The sequence below is a fragment of the Anopheles maculipalpis genome, chromosome X (assembly GCF_943734695.1).
Source record: "Anopheles maculipalpis chromosome X, idAnoMacuDA_375_x, whole genome shotgun sequence".
Lineage (NCBI taxonomy): Eukaryota > Metazoa > Arthropoda > Insecta > Diptera > Culicidae > Anopheles > Anopheles maculipalpis.
This window is the reverse complement of record NC_064870.1, coordinates 13,073,495-13,097,472: the sequence shown is the minus strand read 5'-3', so window position 1 is coordinate 13,097,472 and position 23,978 is coordinate 13,073,495. Positions and strand designations below refer to the sequence as shown.

General features: G+C 44.5%; 2 protein-coding genes across 2 annotated transcripts; one reads left to right on the top strand and one right to left on the bottom strand.

Annotated features, from left to right (window-relative positions):
• The first annotated feature begins 8,694 nt into the window (after nucleotides 1-8,694).
• Nucleotides 8,695-15,417, top strand: LOC126562369 (uncharacterized). Its single transcript, XM_050218849.1, has 5 exons — nucleotides 8,695-8,756; nucleotides 14,270-14,461; nucleotides 14,559-14,757; nucleotides 14,826-15,135; nucleotides 15,228-15,417. The coding sequence occupies exons 1-5, from the start codon at nucleotides 8,697-8,699 to the stop codon at nucleotides 15,415-15,417; spliced, it is 951 nt and encodes a 316-aa protein (XP_050074806.1). The 5' UTR covers nucleotides 8,695-8,696.
• Nucleotides 15,418-18,650: 3,233 nt separating this feature from the next.
• LOC126560970 (cardio acceleratory peptide 2b) lies at nucleotides 18,651-20,833 on the bottom strand. Its single transcript, XM_050216923.1, has 3 exons — nucleotides 20,719-20,833; nucleotides 19,024-19,173; nucleotides 18,651-18,931 (listed from the first exon to the last, which is right to left on the bottom strand). The coding sequence occupies exons 1-3, from the start codon at nucleotides 20,810-20,812 to the stop codon at nucleotides 18,651-18,653; spliced, it is 525 nt and encodes a 174-aa protein (XP_050072880.1). The 5' UTR covers nucleotides 20,813-20,833.
• Between the last annotated feature and the right edge of the window lie 3,145 nt (nucleotides 20,834-23,978).

Sequence of the window (23,978 nt, the reverse complement as noted above, 5' to 3'; positions counted from 1 at the left end):
ATTGAAGGGAAATTGGTGTGGCGGGATCGGGGTGGGGTGTTCTACAAAGATGCGCGGCGCAAAGACGCTTCCAACGGTATGCTGCACGACCCGAAACCAGGACGAAATACCTTGAGAAATATGCACAAAATCAGCACAGGAAAGAATGAGAATACGGCGCAGCGTCATGAAACTTCAACTTGGAGAAAAAAATGACAAAAGCAAGCAAAACAACGACAAAGTGATTAACTAAATCCTAGTTTCATCGTCTTTACTTTTATTACTATCAATAGAGCAAGAGCCCTCGTGTCAGTCATTGAACGTCTGTTTAACATAGGGACCCTATGTTAAACAGCCGTTCAATGAGGTCCTTGGATGACAAGGTCTCTTGATAGACGAGGTTCTATTTGACGCGGGCTCTTGCTATGCTTCACAATTTCGGCGCTGAGGCTCTCGTGAGTGAGCTCTTTGCATTTCAAGTCTGATGTTAAGATTGCTGGAAATCTTAACTCCTTGGACGGCGAGGACCTTTCGGATGGCACGTGACGTTGGGTACAACGGATACATCGGATTGCATCGACAATATCTTTGGATTTAGAAGCCTGTAAGGAACCAGAAGGGCTTCTTGAATGTCGAGGTCTTTTAGGCAGGGCGGCATCCAGGACAACGATGTATTTGATGCCTGATGCAATTTTGATAGTATTTTTGCCAGAGACTTCTCTGTAGCAAATAGAATTGATAGTCACTTGCAACAGACAGACTTTCTAAAATTAATTTATTAATCTAAAAAAGAAATTCCTCCAAAGTTCACAAACTTTCAAATTAAAGTCACCTTAAGGGTTACCTTAGGTGAATTCTTCGCACTAAAAGGACAAAAAAATGGTGGTTCCTCGAACGCAAAAAAAACCCCCGAAGTAACTCGATAAGTTTAGATCATCTTTCTTCAAACGCCATCGAGTACGGTATCGTAGGCCACGAACATATTTGGAAGTGAGTAAAAAACAAATTAAGAACCCCATCGGATGGACGGGATTTTGTAAGATATCGCCACCATAACCACCTCCCGACACTGGAGGCCTGTGTGAACAAATAAAACCACTAAAACGAGACTCAGGATGGCCATTAACTAATTAGTGCAGAATTTCGTCCCCATAATATCCAGAGGACCAAGTTTACCCCGCGCACACGCCGTGTAAGTTGGAAGCAATGAACGAGAGAGTGTGTGTGGGAGAGAGAAAGAGAGAGAAAGAGAGAGAGATCACATTTAAAATGTGCTCGATCCTTCCCGCTTTAATGATTTTGTTTTTGCTGCGTGTGTATGTTGCGCCTGCCAGTTAAATTTAACCGTCCAACATTACTTCCATCACCACCGGGTGCTGTCATTTTTTATTATTATAATTTTAATTTGTGTACTTTTTTTTTTTTTGTTTACCTCGCTTCCCGCCATTTGCCCATCCCTGTTTACACAATGAGCTCGGTGTGTGCGTGTGTCTTGTGTCAACTAGTGCGGAAGATTTTTGCAAAGTGAGGATCTTTTTTTTTTTCTTGCGGAGTCTTGTTGCCTATTATCGTTTTCTTGTTGATGCTGCATGAACGGCGATTTTCTTTTGATTGCCCGTTTTTTGTTGCTGTTGTCCGTCTATGGTTAAACTCTTTTGCAGAAATCTCCCGCAGGGTGCGCAATGAGATGGCACAAATATTATGCAAGCAGTGGTGCAAGCGAAGCGAACCTTACCTAAGGTGGTTCCACCATAGGTTTTTGGTTTTATGTTTCCAAGCCTTGTGCTTCTTGTGCGTTTGTGACGTGCCCAAAGTGGATCAAATTCTTTCTCCAAAATTCGCTTACTTTCACTAGCATGACCTTCGTGCTACCTAGTTGGTGAAAATTAAATCAACCTCGGATCGTAAACAAAACCACCGTGAGTGCCAGGGTGTAAGGAGTATGTCATTGGGCATGATTGGCTTTGGAGTATGTGCCTACGGGACCGGTTTCGATTCTCAAGGGCAATCCGGGCCTACCAATCATTAAAGCTCCATTAATTTTGGAGGCATCTATCGGCGGCCGAAAACATTGCAGAAGGTCACTTAAGACAGATATTGAAATATTTGTCCACTCTAATCGAGCGCAGACTGATCGCTTTTTTGTTGGCACATCAAGAAGGACACGCAACCTTCACCTCAATGAAATCAACCTGTTGCCCTGCCAGTTCGCTATTGTAATGTTTCTATTTTAGACGCAAAGACGAAAAACAAAACCGCCCCAAAAAGTAACCGAAACGCATGCCAAACTTCCCATTCGTAACTGGAGCACTTTCAAAATGGGAGATTTGCCGCGCACTGCTGTGCGTCGATTTTCCGTATTATTGTCGCAAACGCAATCTTAACCGTTTTGCAGTTGGCTTGAAGCTAATCGAATTGAGAATTGACCGTACGGCCGGGAACTGGTTCGGAGTGCGAAGAAAGCAATCAAAACAAAACGAGCCAATTCGTGACGCACCGCCCCGCCGCCCCCTGAGGGCCATTAAGGCGAACGACAATGCGTGAGCCGCGGGCTAGTAATCTACCATCGAGCGTAAACGCAAACTTTCGCAAGCCAGCGTTGTGCAATCGAAATCCCGTGCATGTAGAGAGGAGTTCTTATTAAGCGTTCAGAATAATAAGTTTGATTGATGTCTAATTGATAGAGGACGACCCGGTGTTGTAGGCGACAGCGGCACTTGTCTTCAAAAGGCGGGACAGGGGTTCAAATCCCATCCGAACCGTCCCTACGTAGTGAAGATTGACTACCCAACTACGTGGTATCGGCAGTCTAGTAAATCAGTCGACGACCGGCGTGACCTGGTAGGTCGTTAACCCAAGAAGAAGAAGAAGAAGAAGAAGAAGAAGAAGAATTCTGGAAACTAGCTCGAGCTCTAGCTTTTGATGTTTTTCATATTTTCAAGAACTTGAATGGGTCTGGACATTCAGGAGGAATGGCCAATATTGGTTTACTACAGACTCTGAGGCTCGCCCTTGCATACAGACAGCGAAGGATCAAGATCGTTGAAGGACCCAAGCAAAACGAGAGTAGCGACACCTACCAAATTGAAACTGACGGATGAGTTGTACAGATTCAGCTAAGACCTAAGCAATTTTGGGCATTGGGTAGGAAAATGCCTTACATTTTTGTTTAAGACTTTGAAGTCTTTGTTTGAGACTTGACATGCTTGCCTCCAGACACCAGAAGTTTTCATTAATGTAACATTTGGGACAATGATGCTCTAAGGCGTCGGCTTAGACGTCAAAACTTTGAAAATTCGAAAGGAATGTCACTTAAATATTTGTTGGAGGCTTTAACGCCTTTCCTTGGTTAGGCCTAAATAACTTAAAATGACCTTAAACTTTGTGTTTTATAACTGCCATTATGGCAATGGAATGATGGCATTTATACCTCTCCTCACTACAGACTTATTAGCTACCTCAGCGTTCCAACACCCAGTTATAAAAATTACAATTATCTTCATTTTTATCATTTTTAGCTAATACGAATAGTTATTTATTTTAATTTTCAATTTGTATGCCTATAGGAGCAGAAAATTACTGTAAAAAAATCTGCGGTTAATGTTAGCCAACCCTGACCCTGACAAAAACAATCCCTCCCGTGTGACACAGATCTCCCCTGGCAGTGATTGCCAAACCTTCAAAGCATAAAACCCTTTTGCCGATATTACGTGCTGACATTTCATCGATCAGTATCCACTCTTAATCGATCGATGAACTTACCGTTTCTCCGCCAGAAATGTCACATCCAAAAAGGAAGGCAGGAAGGGATGAGAAGATGGGGTGCTTTTAAATGGTGTTAAAACACTCCCAACACCCACTGAAGTGTCGGTAAATCATTTTCTTTTCCCTTTTTATTTTATTTTTTTTTCTGCTCTCACACACCATTGCCAAACAACGCTTTTCCAGTCCAGCGGCTTTTTTGTTGTTGTTACGGACCGGATTGTGGAAAAAATTGGAAAACACTTTAATGCTGTGCGGGTGCGGAAAGTCGCAAGGGGTGTCGTTGTTATTCGATTAATTAATTTCTTTTCAAACAAACGATTAAACATAACGCCACAACGGCAACCATCCCTGCCTCGCTACAGCTGCCACTGACATGCGTATCGGTATCCTTTTTGTGAGTGTGTGTGTTTGTGTATTTTTTTAGCTTACAATAATGTGAACAACGGGTTTACTCTGCATCGCATTATCTATTACTATGAGGAGTAATTTTCATTCTTTTTTCTTTTGGTTTTCTGAGCTACTGCTACGAGGTATCATTAAAATATGTCAGCACGCACGCACTGCTGACAGTGGGCAATAAAAGATGGCGCTCGTAATGTTACTCCATCGTTGCTGCTGCTGCTGCAGCAATGCGAAACGGGATGATGAAGTTATATAGGCGTACTTTACCAAATTACAAATGTGACGAATTGCGTTACAGCAACACAGGCAAAGACAATTCCATTCCCAATGGAAACATCGGCATCGATCGGCACACGCGCTTACATTTTATGCAACCGACGCCGACCTACCCTAATTTGTGTGTCATTCGGAATTAATTTCTTTTCAAGCTTCGGGTCGTTGTAATCCACCCAAACGCGGCAATCGAATCTGTACGAAAGATCAATCATCGATCATCGTTTTTGCACCTGCAGATAAATTTATTTTTGATCCATCCACCCACACATTAAGGTGTACGGATTGTCGTTGAGGCAATAATCACCCATCATCCCATACTTCATCGCACGCACATTTAATCGTACCAACCGATTAATCGTTAAACCGTTTTGAAAGCAAAAAGCGTCCATTTGTTTGGCACGTGCGTTTTGTACAAATGTGAGCAAACGCAGATGCAGATGGAGGCAATTAACCCACCCTTCCAATGTGCACACTTTCAAGCGATGGTAATCGTAGCAAATTAGCAAACTTTAAAATGAAATAATTTAATTGCTGTTTATGCGCAGTTTGAAACGCGCTGCGCCCTATGAATGCGCCTTTTCGTAGGCATTCCGCACGACACGGGTTGAAATGTTTCAAGCGCGATACTGCCGTACCGGTGTAGGGTTATGAAACGTTTAAGCAGTAATAAAGCAGTTAAAACAAACCGTTTTTGTTTTATTCGACTGTATTCGAAAGTAAAATACGGTGTTAAAATGTTAACGCTTCTGTTAGTAGTTAGTGTTAGTTTAACTAACAGCCGAATGACTAATATTACCTATTGCGTCAGCATGAAGTAAGTCTACACGTTCTTTGCTCTTCTCAGTCATCTATCTTCTAATCTAATCTAATCTATCATCTAAGAGAAAGAGAAAGAGAAAGAGAAAGAGAAAGAGAAAGAGAAAGAGAAAGAGAAAGAGAAAGAGAAAGAGAAAGAGAAAGAGAAAGAGAAAGAGAAAGAGAAAGAGAAAGAGAAAGAGAAAGAGAAAGAGAAAGAGAAAGAGAAAGAGAAAGAGAAAGAGAAAGAGAAAGAGAAAGAGAAAGAGAAAGAGAAAGAGAAAGAGAAAGAGAAAGAGAAAGAGAAAGAGAAAGAGAAAGAGAAAGAGAAAGAGAAAGAGAAAGAGAAAGAGAAAGAGAAAGAGAAAGAGAAAGAGAAAGAGAAAGAGAAAGAGAAAGAGAAAGAGAAAGAGAGTTTCCTTACCGACTGGCGAAGGGTTTCCCTTTCATCGCTAATCAAATGTAGACACGTGCCTTCTTTCATACGCCCGTTTTTCCAACATAATCCATGCGTATGTGTGTGCGTCTATGTGTGGATACGTGTGTCTTCAACACCTGTCAGCTATTGCGGTTTTCTGTGTGCGGTGAACGGCCAAAGGGGAATATCCGCTTGACGTCCTCAAGCCCAGCAGGCGAAAGGTGCTCATACAGAATGCTAATGAGTGCTGATGGTCGCTTCCGTTCCCAACGGATGGTGAGTGCGTCCAGCTAAAAATACTCATCGCTGTTTATTCCAGCAGTTTGTAGAATGTAGAACCATTTCTGCCACTACGCTTGCATTGCGTGCAACGTATCCTTGAGACGTTTGAAAAAAAAATGCTATGTTGTGCGATAAGTGATTATTGAGAGGCGTGATAATAGCATGAGTAACGATTTTGCATTCATAATTGCACGTTTTGTTTGTGAAAAACCTATTAGATTTGGTTTAAATTTTAGTACGGAAACAAGGACTGTTAGTCACGACCGAAAACCGTTAAACTAATAAAATATTGTTTGCTTTAAAATTGTGTTTGTGAAGCTAATTCCAATTTGCAATAAGATTATTGGACATGATTCATTCCTCTTATTCATAACCTTTAAAACTAAGCTAAACATATCCAACGATCCCACACAGAATAAGTTTCAAAAAATAATTTGATAATTTTGGCATGATTCATTGGAGCAGCTGCTGAAGACTAAAGAATAAATCTCTTTGGTTCAATAAAAACCATAATAAAGTAATTGAATTTTTCTCTAAGCATTTGCATGGTTTAGATGTCTTTTCTAAGGATTTACCGGGTTTGTGGTAAAATTGAAACAACAGGCAATATGAATAAAGTTGCTGTTTTTGGTTGAGTTTATTGGAATTCTCCGAAATCATATTGAACAGACAATAATTGTTATTGCAATTTAACCCTTTGCTATCATTCGTGTTGGTTCACTTTCGGAAATAATTAACCATACGAAGAGACGTTCTTACTTTACTCAAACTGATTTAATGGGGCTTTTCCCCCCATTTCCCATGTGCGCCGTTTGGGTCTTTTTTTGTACCATGAAAACCGATATGCAATCAGGGCTATTTTCTTTGAAATGGTTTAATTAATGTATCCATTTATCTTCCGTTGTGATGAAGGTTAACGCTGTTGCTCTTTTTCTCGTAAAACTTATTTTACTTAATTATAAAACATAACAAATAAATAAATATAAAACCAAATGAAAATTAATAACCAGTAAAAAAAAAGGGAGGAACAACCTTAATTGTTCTCAGCCCATCAGCAGGAATTATTATTTTACTACAGATAAATACAACATATCAAACGGACAGCTTACTAGCGAGAGAATTTTGCCGTAAAGCGACTAAACGATCAGGTTGGCGGCATGCTCGGTGCGCTCTCACCGGTCCATTGGAGTTAAAGTCACTGGCGCCTACGTGATTTTGTCCATTGCAGGGGTTTTCTGAATTTTGTTGTATTTTATGCACGATAGCATATCATTCTATATAAATAAAGGCATTTTTTTTTATTCAAAGAGGACTTTTTCGGGACTTCATATAAAAATGTGTTTTTGTATAAATGCAAATGTGTTTTTGATTATTTATAAAACTCTTAAGTACAATAGTTAAGGGTAGCCCGTTGATGCAGACGACAACGGTGCCGGTCTTAACGCGGCAGGAACTGTGTTCAAATTCCATCCGGACCGTCCCCCCGAAGTGAGGACTTACTATCCACTGATTATCTATGTGGTATTGGTAAGTCTAGTACGTAAGTAGGTCGTTAAGCCAAGAAGAAGAAGCAGATGTACAATATTCAAACTATATGGAGGGATTAAATGCCTCATAGAGGATACTGATTACTCAAACAGGTGTATTTTCAGTAAGAAGACGTTTGAAAACCGTATTACTTTCAACTTTTATTTCTTTTTCTATAAGCAAACTACCATCCGATACCAGATTAACTTAAAAAAAAAAAAAAAAAAAAAAAAAAAAAACATGTAATTGATTATTCATGATTGTTCTACAAGGGTTTTGCTAAGGACATCAGTTTGTTTAAAAAGTCAATAATTTTTTTAAAATTATAGTCTCAACTTTAATTATCATGAATAAAAAGTAATTATAATAAAGTAGTAGCGTGGATGTGATCACTCAAGTGATCTTATGCCGGTGTGTCTACTCCTTGTACAATGATATAACAGCAGTTTGTCTGAATAGCTCCATAACTTGATCCATAGGCCATCATAGCACTCATAAATGAAAAAAGCAGTTTTGTAACCCAGTCTAGACCCCAAAAAAAAAAGGTATTGCAGTCGCTTGGGAATCTGATGCCAAGAAGAGACGAATGCCTGTCGTCAATTCGTGCAAAAATACTAAGTCGTTTCACCGTCGCTCCAAAACGTTCACACCAAGCAGTTTCAAAGCGACTAAACAACTTAGTACCACATTTGAGAACCCCTGCAAAACATACGGAGAGAGCGTCCGAGTAACCGATTACAGCGATCTCGCGCTCGGTTATGCTCTCGCGGTCTCGAGTATTTAATACATTGCGTATGAGTACGCCACTGTTAGTAGATGCGCAGTGATCGCGAGACGTTGGGCCAAAAACATACGCAAGTGTGTATGTGTTTTCCGAGATCTCGAACACGTACATCGATCGGTGGTGGAACAATAGTACGCAAATTTTCCAGTGTCCAGTGTTTCAAGCGTTCACTTTCCTATTTTTTCCTCCACACACACACACGCGCACGTTTGCCGGGTGTGTGCCGAGTGTATGGGTGCGTGAGTGCCGTTTGTTTTTTTTTGTCGCGTAGCCCTCGCCCTCGTGATAGCTTGTGTGTTGTGATAAACAGTGGTGACGGTGAAAGTCAGACACGGTACCAATTCGCCGAACGAGAACCACTACAGCTTGAGCACAGGGTGAAGGTTACTGGAGCACGGTTACCAGTCCCGGGAAGGCCTGTGTCCAAGTCCACGCAACCGATCAACCGCCGATCCGCACACAAGCAGTATGGCGCACCATCAAACCAACCGTACACTGCTTATCCTGCTTACCTTTCAGCTTTACATCGTCTCGGTAAGTGCGTGTGTGTGTATGTGTTTTGTTGTTGTTGTCTCGCGAGCGGACGCTCAACTCAGATGAGATCACAACCGCACTATCGAACCGTAAACGATTTGACAGATGGTGTTCAGCGGAAGCCAGACAGTGGGGGAAAAATTGTGCTCTCAGGTTTATAACAGGTTGGTGATAGTGAGCAGGAAACTGGAACGTGAGTTTTTAAGCTAAAGCCGCATCATCTGGCTCGTGGGGGCCTCGCAACAATTCGCGACAGGTAACACAGCCCAAGCATCAAACCGTCCCTGGCTGGCTGTGTCTGGTGGTGATAACGGAATTCGGCGCAGAGGCTTCTCCTTCCTTAGCTGCCGGATGACGTCACATAAGGCATCAGGCTAGATGCTGCAGTGAGAGATGATCTTGTTTTGCTTTTGTTCGCTCATCTCAGCTCTTTTCTCCCAAAACCGTGTCGTCGAAGCATTGTTTGTTTACACAAATGGAGCTCCATCTCACAAGATCTGATAGTCATCAATGTTGGATCCTCATGCGTACTCATGCGCTCTCGCTCGCTCGCTCGCTTTCTCGTTCATCGTTATCTGTGGCTTGATAGTCGTCTAGCAAAGTTTTAGGCAAACCTGCCCCAAAACCGTGACACTCGCTCAGCTGTTCCGTATGTAACGCATGTGCTAGGTTGGAGGAACTCGCGGCACTGCTCTTACCAAAAAGCATGTTACAACGTCAATCCAATTTCCCACGGGCTCCTACACATTGCAGTGATTCCAGTGCTCTCTTCCTACGCTCTTTGGCGCAAATCTCTATTTACCAGCACAGACTGTAACTGTGTTGTTTCGAGATCAAGCAAGATCGTCCAGCCGTGAGTTGCGCAAAGCGTCGCCGTTGCCTCTCGTCAGGCCGAACCGATCGCTTGCACAAAATAAAGACCGTACAAACCGTATGACGCAACGGTTTTTCGGCCGGCTTGAGACAGCTGCCGCCTAGATAAGCAGCTTAGCCGGACCTGGGTAGGGATGCCGGGTTGCCGCGAACGCTTCGGCATAATAAGTGCGCCAAATGATTTAATCGGAACGCCGAGTTACACTCGAAACAGCGTGCAATCAGTACTAGCAGTGCAGTGAAGCGCACCATCCATGAATCATTGCGTCGGTTAGAGGGGTTTTAGAAAGCTTAGAATGAAGCGACGGCTAACATTGTTTGCAAACCGTGCGACACGTTCCTGACAGTCGGATATCGTTTGTAGCGGTGGAGGCATGTAAACAAAATTCGTGTGGCGTTTTGAACTTGAAGCCGGGACTTTCCAAACGGGCCTCTCCCCTTAACAAAATATACACTCACACACCTCGGCCCCGGACAGGAAGCGATACGAACGGAAGAGCAGCTCGAACAGTGATAGTGAAACCGGGCGTGGTGTTGGATGGACAGATCCGGTGTATATATTTTGTGTGAGGCATCGGTCTTCCCCTTCTTCGCCAGGCCAATGAGCAAATGAGCGTGCCGCGAACGTGTGCCTTTGTGTTCCAGATATGTACGTATCGAAAAATGGAAATAGCGTGTAACTTCCGCATGAAACCCTCACGCGCGGGGGGGTGGCGAGCACGCACTGGACAGGGGTTTGGGAAATCCCGGCAAACATCAGCATTCGTTAATGCGCTCAGCGCGAACACTCAATACACCTGTTACCTGGTGATGCGTTCTCGATGTTCTGGAAGCCGCAAGAGGCCGTAAAGGATTAATAATTTGGATGTCGATCCAGCGAGACGAATGCAGCTGTAGATGGAGCGAGTATAGGATCATCCATAATTGGAATCCACATTAGCTGGAAGTTCACTATCACTTCCCATGTATACAAGAAACCCGAATTTTTCGTTTCGGACGTAGTTCAGCTTATTATAACCTAACAATCAATCTCAACAGAGTGTTAGAGATCTGTATTCGATTGTTTGAATTCTGAAGCATGAAATTGAAGGTCCAAACCAGAGATGTCTAGCAAGAATACAAGAGAAATTGAAACCAAAATGGGCAAGTTACCGATACCAAGAATAGTATCTCGATAACTTCCCCGTAATGAAACCTCATCAAACTAGCAAGGAAATATGGATGCTGCCTAATAACTCATGATCGCTAAACTATGCTTTACTATGAAATTCAATGGGTTTCTGTTACGAAGAGTATGTTTGAAGAATTGAAATATTTGATTACGATCAAATTATCTTCAAGATATCTCGTTAAACCTTTGCAGAGAAAAAAGTTAGTTCACAAAGATTATAATACTACGTTCTAATGTGAGCACTTCATACCAAATAAGATATTAGGTGCGCAAATAAATAATGGCCGTTTTTTCATAAGTTTATTTTTACTCGTGGCATTTTTATTTGTAGAAATTGGGTCAATCAAAGTATTGACCATTATTGTTTACTACTTTCTTCCACCTTTCGTGTAAAGCGCGGATTCCTTTTCGGAAAAATGATACGTTTTTCGATGCAATCCAGGTATCCAACCAATTCTGGATCTCTTCATAGGACGAGAGAACTATTCGCTAATCCATGTGCCATGGATCGGAACAGTTGAAAATCTGATGGTGCCAGATCCGGTGAATAGTTTTTCACAGGTTGCGCAACATGTGACCGAGCATGAGTATTCTGGCCGTTTTTCACGCAGTGCTCGGCTCCAGCTCATCGATTGTTTCCAGTAGCGTTCACCAGAGATTGTTACTCCCGGTTTCAGAAGTTCGTAGTATATGACGCAGAGCTGGTCCCACCAAATACTCAGCATAACTCTCGAGCTATGGATGTTCGGCCGATCTGATGATGTTGGGGTTTGACAGGGGGATTCCCATGATTCTTTGCGCTTAGAATTACTGAACAAAATCCACTTCTCGTCTCCCGTCACGGTTCTGTGCAGGAACCCATTTCCGTTGTGCCGCTGGAGCAGCGATTCCCTCATGAAGAGTCTGCGTTCAATGTCCCGCGGCTTCAACATGTGTGGTATTCATTTGCCCTCCTTTCGAACAAGTTACACCAAGCACGGCTGCAGGCTCTTCTTGCGTTTGACAGTGATTATCTTCCAGTAAAGCCGTCAATTCTTCGTCGACGAACGTTGTGGTTTGAACATCCTCCACGGCGAAATCAACCAATCCCGACACCTTGTTTCACTTAGAGCAGCATCGCCGTAAACACTCGAAAGCTCTCGATGGCGCTTATCAGGCTCTAAATCAGCCATTTTCAAGAACTAGGAACTTTTACTCGCACGAAATAATCACTGATCTGTTCACACAGTTTGTTTATGTCATTCTCGAACTTGATTTATGACGTTTGTAAACGTCATAGTCCTCAGTGGCTCCATCGATTTCAAAACGGCCATTATTTATTTGCTGACCTAATATATCAACACTATCACACTCCTCGCAGAGACTTGGGGGATGTTGAGAAACAAATTCCATTTATAGTCATCCCGTAATCCTTTGCCGACGCTTCCTTTCGTCCTTCGCTGTGCTCTTATTTGGCCATCAGTTTCACCAGCAATTGACCGTGTCGCTGTTACTGAAACCGTCAGAAATCACCGGGAATCGTCAGGAAGCAGCACAATCTGGGATAATCTGAAGTTTGTTTGCATAAGCATTCTCACCGTGCGGACCCTCTGATGGAGGAGAGAAAAAACAACAGCGAAAAATCCACAACGCTACTTAAGCGCTCACCATAAGTATCTCACCATGCATAAGAAGGATCCGGATGAGGTGTCAGCAAAGATGCATCCGTTATACTGCAACCTCACCCGTGCATCCCGCGCTGTCCAGCACAATGTACCTCCCTGTTCACGACCAACCTCAAAGGGCACGCCGAGCGCCAAAGCGGAAATTTAACTACACCGTCCCCGGTTTCGCACCGCACCGCGTACCCTAATCCCTCGCCACGTTGCATGTTTATTCAATGATGGAAAACTTACCATCCCCGTTTAAAATGGTAACACCTAGCCAGCTTTTCCTGCTCCCGGTCGTTAAAGTGGACCACACAGGACCGTGGGTTCAATTAAAAAAAAAAAAAAAGAAAAACAAAAGTGATGACCCAAGCCGAAAACAAACCCAGTGCAGATTCTGGAGCTTGAATTAGACTTAGTTATTTTTAGTTTGCATCCCACACCGAGCGTTTATTTCTCATTTTATTGTTGAACCATTCTACGCGCACAAATTTATGCACACTTGATGCGAATACGCGTAACTCGGCAAGAGTTGGAAGGTGTTTTTTTTTTTGTCTCTCGGGCCGGCGATGTGACCAGAGACGAAGAAAAAATATGCAGCTGATGAGAGCAGACATCGGATCTTCACGAGAACCCTTGTAGAAGGTAGCGTTTTGGGTCGTTATTAAGTTCATGCGAAGCACACTGTGCTCAGTTGGGCAGTTTTTGGTACTCGTCGGGTGATGTTTTTGCTCTGAGAGTTACAACGAAGTTAAGCAAATTATTCATCAATATTGCAGTGTGCGGATATTTCCGTAAAGAATTTAAAGGGTTAGCCAGGTTCAAAAAGTAGGACTGAATAGCACACAAAGGTTAAAAGTACTGTTAAATATTCTGGAGATTATGCGAAGTCCTGTTGAAGGGCCAGAGAAGAACTGCAAGTCCCTGTGCGCTTCAATCACATCTCCAAATGTTTTGATCCTGTGGATAGTGTAGCTAGAATGATGGACTTTGTGCTCTTTGTGCTTTAGACTATTGTACCCAGGTAAAATAAACCCCTGTACTCTACATTCCGCATGCAGCCTTGCAGCATATTTTTCAATTAACCCACAACTTCTGGCAAACTTTGATGGTGTGCCCAAACATTCCATCGCACCCAAAGGGAAGCGTACAGCAAGGTAACCAAACAAAGTGTATGAAAACTGTACGGTTCCACCAACGATCCAGTGTACTCTGTATGCTTCTACAAACACAGACACACACACACCCACGTGCAACCCTAACGGACCCATTTCCGGGGCTCCAGTTTTCGCCCGGGTGTCATCGATACGGTGCACTTTGACATTTTTCTAAACTGTTGCCCAACTATCGTATGGTACCGTGGCGCAATGCAGACATTACCGAGAATTCTAATGCGGCAAGGGTGGAACAACTGTCGGCGTTTGGTAGCGGCAGTAGGATTTGTAAGAATATTTTCCAAACATTTCTGAGAATCGGTACTATTGTACGCGTTCGGTAAAACTTTAATCCACCAACGAACGATCCGTTCTGCTCACCACGTCCGAGAAATTCTAATATCCCGGAAGTGTGAGCGCGCGCGTGAGGTAAACGGGGGCACAGTAAATTTGTAATTCATTTGCAATGTCAGAAGGTGCCCATAGACGTCATCGCTAGGTGTCAGCTGTTAAACGCAGGCGAGCAGTATAATGCATCGTACTGATAAGCGACAGCAACACGAACGTCCGAAACTGAACCCATTTCTGCCGAATGACGTTATTCTACCCAGTATCCAATAGCAGGGTGATTCATACTGGTTCTCTCCCTCTGCTTCCCTGCAGCTCCACGCCATACCACAAACGTTCGGGCCACTGGTGCGCGATCGTGCGATCCGTCGGCAAACGTCCGAGGAAGATTTGAACGCCAATATCGAGAGCATCTATCGGAAAGACTTTAAGACGACCACTAGCCCAGCGAAGGGTCAGCATGTCGATGAGGTGGAACCGTCCCCAACGGAGCTTGTGGCGCGTTCGGTAAGTCGGCTATTGCGTTAAGCTGTAGTTATACACGTCTCGATTGAACTCTTTGAATCTAGGACTTCAAACAACTTCTTGAATATGCTTTCCACAGCACGGAGGTAATAGCGCGCGCCCTAGACGTCCCATCGACAACAACGAGCAGAACGCGATGGTTTACGTGATACGTGATGCGGAGGGCAAACTGGTACCAAAGTTCGCCAATCCACAGCAAGTATCAACGACACCGTTGCCCCCACCAAAGCCCGCACTAGTCTCATCAACCGATGAAGAGCCCCAGTTTGTACTCAAGCGTAAGTAAGCTCCAAATATTAATCCCCTGTGCCATCATTAAGTCTGGGACCTATGCTTTATTTGCCAGTCGCAACACCCGCGAGCAACGAAACGGTAACGGAGTACGATGATCCCGCCTTCACGATCGACTCCTACCCGGAAAACTATCCGTTCGCGCAGATCGAACGCATCCTGCACGACTATCGGGACAAGTATGAAGAGATGTTTGAGAATCGGTTCAAACGCGAACCACTGTCAACGCGCATTAACAGCGAAGCGGACAAGTATCTGTGCAGCTCGGTCGCTCACGTCGAGTATCCAACGTACGATCCGAAGCAGAATCTGTTCATCGTTAATGTGAAGGGATTCTATCAACCGGTAGTGTTCGAGACATGCAGGTAGACATTTTTTGGCAGCAGTACGCTACGCGCACCCATCTGCGATCTGTGCTTACATCTGTAATTTGTTGATATCCGTTTTCCCATTGTAGTCGACCGAACATGACGTGCAACAAGAGTGTCAATACGGCGTTCAACTACGAGCTGGTGTGTGAGCAGACCTTCCGAGAGTACAAACTGTTCGTCCACTCGCCGCAGGATAAAAACAAGCTCATGTTTGTGGACGTCGAGTATCCTGCCTGCTGCAAATGTGCGCAAGTCCTATCCAAATCGAAGCAGTAAACATGATCTCGGAACTGGAAACACTGTTGCCCCTAATGCCATAATGCCCTAACGAGCGAGCGTGCCAGTGTCGTGTGCTATATAACTATAAAACGTGATGCTTTAGAAGCGATACGGTCTGACGATGCTAATCCAGTGCTGGAAGGATACGGCCCTTCCCCAACCTTCTGCTCGATGCGCTTGCAGTGTGATCTGTGTTTTTGTTAATGTTGCCTTTCTACTGTCTTGTTCTTGTTGGTGTTTTACTAATGAGTGCCTTGTTACCGCGTGTAGCAACACTCCCTACAACGCCAGTTCACACGTGTGCTCTCAACAGATTCGCATCCGCTTATTGCTTATGCGCTTCGCACAAACTAAACCTTGTCATTCGGCGGCGGTGCTTCGTTTTATTATCAGGCTTCAGATATCATGTGGTATGGAGGGCCAGCAGGGTTGCTACTAGCAAATGTTAAAGCAACACCCATTAGCTGCCCGTTACCACAACTCTCTTATTGACTAGCATTTAGCAGTACCGTTGTTGCGAATTAAATGTTTGTGTATAATGTAGTGCAAGCCAAAAAATATAGTAAACCCATTCTTGTCTAATAAGGTTGCGTTCTTTTTTTTTTTTTGTATTCATAAGTCGTATTGGCTATTCATCGCCTGCCGAACTCTGCAAAATCCACAGTCTACAAATCCCAATGCAAAACCATTCATTAAGCATCGCATCCAGCAAACCGGTTCTCTGGCCTCATCGATACAACCTGTTGCGCAATGGACCTGATGCTGGCTGCTTTTGCTACGACCCGCTTGTAACACTCGTACATGAAGCGTGGGAAACGTGCAATATCATCTTGATAATGAGCAACGGCATTATCGACGGTCAATAGGTTACCTTCGAAAAAGCCAGCGGAGCAAGTAACTCGAACGAGCGTACGCCGGACCTCAGGATTGTTTGCTGGTTTGCCTACCATCATCCATCCTGAATCGAAACGATATCAGCAACTGTATCATCAACACGTAAAAGTTTCAACATCGCGCGACTTCCGTGACGTTGCTTTGCGACGAACGCGCATTCGTACGCTCCTCTATCGAGCGTATCCACGACCATCCCGGCGGCATCTGTTTCGTGCGGACGGTGCAGACTTACTGCCGGGGCGATGTATGGTGTGCAGTTGCAAAGTCCCGAAGTACAGCCGAAACGTAAGACCGTGCTGCGCATGGCCCAGCACGTTACATTCAAATTGCGAGACAGGATACACCGGATGTTGCAATGCCCGAGGCATGCTGTCAGTTTTGGGAGGAAAGGTTTATAGTAAGTGTGTTGGTAGAAATCCTGGATCAAGGATAATATTATGGTTTGTTTTATGGTTGATTTATAGGAGTTTTGAGAAGAGTCCACCAGGGCGAGATACACGATGCCGGTTCTCAGTGCTAATAGACGAATTTTGGACCCATCTTGGAGAAGGGTTTCAGAACATTTCCTAGCGTTAGATGGGATTTTTTATTCGGCCTCTCCGAGCTTAGCCTAGGAACCTGCGCGACCATATCACTCTCCATGAGTGGCTGATTAAATTTCCCATGACTTCAATGGCATGAAGTTCAATCAACTATTTTGGTATTGCATCCCCTTGTACGGCGTAGAATCAAGAAGGGCGTAGACATCAGTCCTCAATCAAGGTATAATTTGCAGTTCTCACTGACAGGTTTTCATGACAGTTCCTGTAACTTTATCTTTCAGAATCGTGCAACACTGAGTAAGGTAATTATGTCCAGCAATATCTGAAAAAAAAACTCCATTCATTTTGTCTTCTACACTGCTAGGAAAGCAACACTGGTACATGCTTTAAATGTAACCCATTTGTGTGTCTAACATCATCCAGAAATAGATATCTTTTCCGTTACGGCTAAAACTATTCAACTTATTCCCATAGAGCTAGTTATCCGTCTCCTATCATTTCAAAGCTTTACCAAAGGGCTTACTTTGAAAGCATGGTTTGTAAGCCTTCAACTTGGATGTAAAACTGCTGTGTGTGTGTTCAATGTGTGAGTGGAAAAGGTTTCAGACTTGCGTTTGAAATGTTTCATAACAGGAAATCCGACCGACATGTTATTTGACAGGGATGCACACACGAGCTGAGCAGACAATCGTCGAAAGAGAGCGCAAAGTTTGCTCCAGTAATCCTGTAAAGTGAATGTTTTAAAAGTAAAGAAACATTCCACCTACTCCAGTCTTAATCAATACGAATAGCTCTCTCACCCGACACGTGCGCCCTCTAGCGGCCTTCTTTCATAAATCATTCGAATTCAAATTCTCCAACGTTGTGTACTTCATTTGACAGTTTGATTTTATTTCCTGGCGAGTACCAACAATGGCGTACTTTCGGATAAACAAAAAAAGTGTTTCCATGAAGCCATTTTGATGTCTTTTTTTAAGAAGCCAGCCACACCATTGAATGTGATTTGCTTCGCTTTTATATGTGTATGTGTTTTTGTTAAATTTTATTTACAACAACATTTTGTTTCTTAATTGTACAACATTTCATCTGTTTTTTATTGATTTTCTTGTCCGCCATTTTCTCCTACGCTTGGCAGAGTTTGCTGTCAGCTAATCATAATAATAATAGTAATAATAGTACAATTTTTTTGTTGTGCTTTTGTTGTGTTTTTGTAATATTCTTCGGCTGATGCTGATGCTAGCTACGCAAATTTGCGAAACACCACCTTACTATTAGCAGTGAGAACAAATACGAGATGCTGTTATGACAGTACGATAAGGATCTTTTCTGTTTTCGGAATCATTGCATTCTACAACTCAAAAGAGGCGTTGGGAGGTGTTTGTCGCGTGGTAGGATTTGGGAATGATTTGTTTTCTTCGTATCAGTGTTGTGCGTGGTTGTGCGTAAAAACGTCAGACAACTGATGGAATCGTACAACAAACGGGCAGGAGTTCCTTCAGTTGTCTGCCAGCCTTCGACGTTGTTTTACGCACAAACCGGGGGTTTTTTTCCGCGAGATCAACGAAACGTCAAACCGGGTTGCCATGTAAGTAACAGCACAACACCTAATGCATCTCTTCTGCCTGACCTGTCCACCTTGACATCTAGCCTACAGGCTTCGAGGATTCATCGGGATTCTTTTTCGGGAGTTGTTGAAACCGGAAGATGGAGGATAGGGAGGTAGGATTTCGGAATCCGGACAATGGAAGGAAACAAGAGCGGTGCAAAAGACGGAGCCAGCTTTACGTATCCAGATTACAACTGTTCACCTTTTACCAGCTGCTGTTCGCTGCTACCGCTCGACACCGGTACGGCACCGAAGCGTCCTCGTTTGCCCAGCCGCGGTCCGAACCACATGCCACTGTTTGCTCCCGAACCTCCGGCACGCTTGACGATGCTCTGCTGCTGCTGCTGAAGGTTGTGGGCAGCCTGCCAGTAACGGGCGGCGGCCATCGCCAACTCCGACTTACCCGAGCGGCCTACGCGCGGGAAAGGTACCAAACCCTGTCGCTTCATCTCCTTCATTGGGTAATCTTCTGTTTGAGCGTGTGTCACAAATAAGCCAGAGAAATGGGAAAGCAATTGAAATATGTTGTGGCGCTGAAACTGACTAGCTGCAATACCATACCGTAATCTTCGCCAGTCTCCAATGGTAGCATGGCGGACGATTCCCAGTCGAGAGTCATCTCCGGATCGCTCCGTCCGACGCGAGGAAACGCAAACAGACCAACGGTAGGACCACGCTTATTAATACGTCCATTAGTCTCAAACTCTGACGCTATATGTGAGGAAAGAGAGAGAGAGAAAGAGAGAGAGAGAGAAAAAAAGTGAGAAGCAAAAAGAACAAAGGCGGACACAGATTATAACACACAGCCACCTACAAAATGGCGGTCCCTTATCACCTAACGCGTTCGTACGGTAGCGCTCCGAGCGATTGGCTATTATGTTTCGAGAGGTTGGAAAGTGATAATTGATAATGACATTCACGCACCCTTGTTCTAGATCTCATCCCCGCGTTTCAACCCCTCAAATTACGCGTGGCGAGATATTCGCTTGAGGCCTTCCGTTGGCAAATGTTGGCAGTGCTTTCATGCTTTCGCAGTGCTTGCGGGTATGCTGGCGTTGAGCGTGTTGTTGCCATTTCCGTACCGAGCCGTGCGAGTCGCCGCTCGTGCCGTTTCGCTTCTTCCTGCGTTTGCATAATGTTGCATGCCGAGGATCTCGATTTGCCATAGAATTAATATCGTGTCAACAACACGCACTCACCGCGCTTCCAACGTCTTTTGTCGGTAAGCTTGTCCGGCAGGCTAATTCCTGTCTAGGGAAGGTTCGGTGAGATGCGGGTTGGCATTGTACGCTAATAAGCTCAGTTCCAATTGCTGTCATTGCACATTCCCGAACAACGCGGGTTGTTGTAATGATTTCATGAGTACATTGTGTGAGATTTAGAGAAGAAATATTGAATAGAATTTTAATTTGAATAATTTAATTCCTTAGTTATTGTCACTGTAACAAAACAAAAAACTCTTTGAAAGACACTCAGGACAGAGTTTGTCCTGTGTATGACAAACAGCATTTTTCAATTTGATAAATGATTAGCTTAATCTCACCTGTAAGTCAAACTTTCTTGGAATTTTTTTTAGTTTTTTTGCCAAGACGGACAAAAATACTGACAGAAACAAATAATTTTCTTCGTAGTCTGTAAATTAAAAATTTCAATATTCAGATACCTTTCTCGCCTAGAAGAGCAGCGACATTAAACTTGCATGTAAATCTTTAATTGGCGAGTCTTCGTTTTTGCTAATACTCGGCATACAAATTTTCGTCTTCAAATTACGAGATTCGATACACCTTCGCCCGGGATGGCTGTCCTGCACGCTAACAAAGTGCCTACACTAGCCGACCCTTTCGGCTCACGTTGCTTCGAACTAAAACACTGCAGTATGCATTAAAAAAAATGCAAAACGAACCTTAAAGTGTTTGTTTGTGCGTGTGTACACAATAGATAGTAAAATAATAATTTGCAAGAAATAATCATTATATTCTTTCGCTCTTTCTCTCCCTTTCGCTCGTTCAATGTCCATCATGACAGGGCTTCACATTTTATATCGTTCACCCTCAACCCCACGCCCGCCATAATTCGATTTGCCCGTTTTGTTTTCCTTACATTATCACTTTCCCATCCAACAGCCCAAGATCAAACCCATATTTCATCGTCTTAAAATTGTGCCCTCCCTCCCGACCATCCTTCCTAGGCGGCGAAGCACGCTGGGCAAACAGTCGTTAACCGTTTGGCGCGCGCGTATCTTTTTGAACTACTCACCTTCGGCCTGGCACTGCTGTAAGGTGGCGCCCAGTAGCACCAATGCCACGAATGCCACATACACCGGCGACTTTACTTGCGAGCTGGCCAACATTATCGGATAAGATCTTGAGTTCCAATCTGCACACAGTCAGTCACACACACACACACACACTCACAAAGACTGGCGCACACACAAACACACTTGAGTATGGGTGGTTGGGATGGGACACCAGCTTTCTAGTTGGTGGCAGCAGCGATGATCGATGGGTTGAATGTTGGAATGGTGGTGTACGTGGGCCCTTTTGAGGGGGGGAAGGATGATGAGAACGATCGTCCTGTGTTATCCTGCTACGGTCGGTCAGCCACTGACGGTTGCGAGTTGTGTTGTGTCGACTGGACTGGCCAGCCGGGCGTCTTTTATACGCACGAACCAGGATCATGCACCCGCTGGACGGTTGAGCGCATGTCACGAGGTTATCCTTCTTGCTTGGGCGATAGCGAGTCCTGCCGTTCCGCTACCTGCATCGCCATCCCGCCATCCCTTCAAGGGATGCTGTTCTGCCACATCTGCCGGCCCGGACATTCATTCTAAATCCTGGCTCACCTTCGTAATTTGCAAAACACTGTTTTCTCCTTCCGCAAAGGATTCACCCAAGTAACAGCAACGAGCCGACAGGTGACGTGCAAACAGCTTTTTGAATGGTTTGATTAGCACACTGGGCAAACTTTTTGCATTTGCAAACCCCAGCAGGCATCTAAACGGTCACCCTTGGGATTCTGTTAATCGCTAAAACCCCTGCTGGAAACCCCCCCCCTTTCCCCCCCCCCCCGCCTCCCACAACGGGGCTCATGATTGCTTCATTAGGTGTGCCCGAATCCCATCGTTACTGGATCGAAGGAATGCATCGCAAGACATCGCGGACAGCAGGTATCGATTTAAAAAACTAAAATAAAGTACAAATGAAATCTGCTCCCTGCCTCTTGCGGCCCGCCAGCAAACTTCTTCACCCGGGTCACAATTGAAACAAATGCGCAGCGATTAATTTTCGTTCAGTTTCACACGGACGCTTCCTTCGCACGGGGAAGATGCTAGAGGGCGCTCTGTTAGTGACAAACGCACACATCATTCACTTGGTGCTGGTGCTATTTTTAATGCTCCGTGGGCATTAAACCGGTGTAACCAATAGGGTCCGTGCCGTGGTCGGGCAGGGCGTTAAAGTATTTTTAAAAATCAAACAGACCAGCCCGGTTTTTGCTTTAAGCAGCGAACGAAAATCTCGTGGAAAAAAAGGCGTCAACAGGTCTTCGCTTGCACAAAAATGGTGGTTGTCTGCTGAGGGATGGCCACTCGAGTGTGCTTGAAGTTGAGCTTAGGAAGCGAGTGATGCCGCTATAAGAACAGATTTGGGCAGCAGCGTTAATCGTTCGTTGATTCGTGATTTTAATTGCTAATCTGTCGGATAAGAGCCACTGATTTCGCAAACAGCAAATCAAATGTGGGTCAATGAGAGCGATTAAAGATGTAAATCAGTAGACAAAAAGGGCAAGACAATGTTTTGTGTTTTGGATTTCGTTGATAGAGCAAAAAATAATTGCGAGTTCCTATCGGGATTCTGGGCTCTGGAGTCAAGAAGGTGGGAACTGTTTACTGGAAGAAACGGACACTGATATCTTCTCCAACACCACTTAAGAAAGGTAGGGCTGTCCATTTCGTCCAGAGAGCAGGCTCCAGAAATTCTTCTTCTTCGCTTCTAAGGTCATGCCGGCCATCGAAATGGCTTACTAGACTGCCGATACCACGTAGTTGGTTAGTCCGGATGGGATTTGAACCTGCCGGTCCTGCCGTATGAAGACCGGCGCCGCTGTCGGCTACTCCACCGGGCCACTCCAGAAATTACAACAACCATAGTAGTTCATCTCAGAAACCCCTGCATGAGCCTGAGGAATCGTGCACTTAATCTAAAGAGCAGCGTCCAGGAATGGCGGAAACATTACTATCTCATCTCCGAAAATCCTGCATGACAATCGGTAGCTTATCGATTATCCATATGTCAATGCAATGTAACAAACAACTCAAGTACATCTACACGTTTGCATCTAACTTGTACGCTATATTCATCCGTCTAACTTTATTGAAGGCATTACCACAGTATATTCGGTCACGCAGCAGCAAAACACGGGGACTTGGCTGGCGGAGGGAACGCGTGTTTGGTGGCAGATACATTTAAAAACGGAAATACACCTAATGCCTAATACGTGGCAATGTTAGCACAAAACTGGCCTGTAACATTAATTAATGCATCCATGCGCTATAGCTTAGTTCCGAAACTACATGCTCCTGATGCAACCACCATCTTCAACACCAGGCCCTTGATTGCTGATTGTTGGTCTCTTTTGCTGCGTTTTCTTTCCTTGGTACGTGACTACGAGAACCCGCTCCCACGCGGCCAGTGCTTCACCAGTGTTTGGATGGGTTTTTTTTTTTTTTTTGTCAAAAAACTGTCCACTCAATCTGCAAATGGTGCAATTATCGACAAAGCGTGCCTCGGGAACGCACACTTACCTGCCGATTGGTGTCGAGCGTAGTGGAATGCGGAAAGGAAGAGAGAAACGACTAGGCTTTGGGGCTTCACTTAGACGAGAGAGGGAGACACAGGGACGAGGGCATAAATTTTGCGGTAAGATAATTTGGATGACCGAAACCGTGTACGTGCGGCTCTTTGGGTCGCTAACGTTTGCCCGCTTTTGGTGACGTCCGGTGCGGTGAGCACACAGGAAAAATCGATAGTGCACAGCGGGCAGAAGCGCGGTGGTGCCTTGCGGGATGGGAGATTGCTTGACGTTCGCCCCCAAAAACGGGAGCAAGCCGTCTGCATCTCAGGCGAGTAGGACGAACAAAGGAAGAAACCTCGGTTTATTTATTCCATTCAAAGTACAAAACAAACAAATTATCACTAATTAACGAGCTAAGCGGCTTTGAATTGCTCCACCACCAACGACAGGTACGGGACGACAGACACACACACACATACACACACACACACAACAAGCAAATGGTGGAGGGGGTGGCGATCTAAAGTGGACCAAAACCGCACGCGAGCGAAATAGGTCCTTTGCTGGACCAACTTTCTGGAGAGAGGGAGCAGATAGGGTGCCGAACTCTAGGAACTCTACGGCTGTGAAGGAATGGCGGTGAGAAGGCGTGATGGGGTGCGGTACCGTGATAATAGCAACAAATATGGCAGCCAGTACCCGCAAATCCATCAACGCAACCGTGC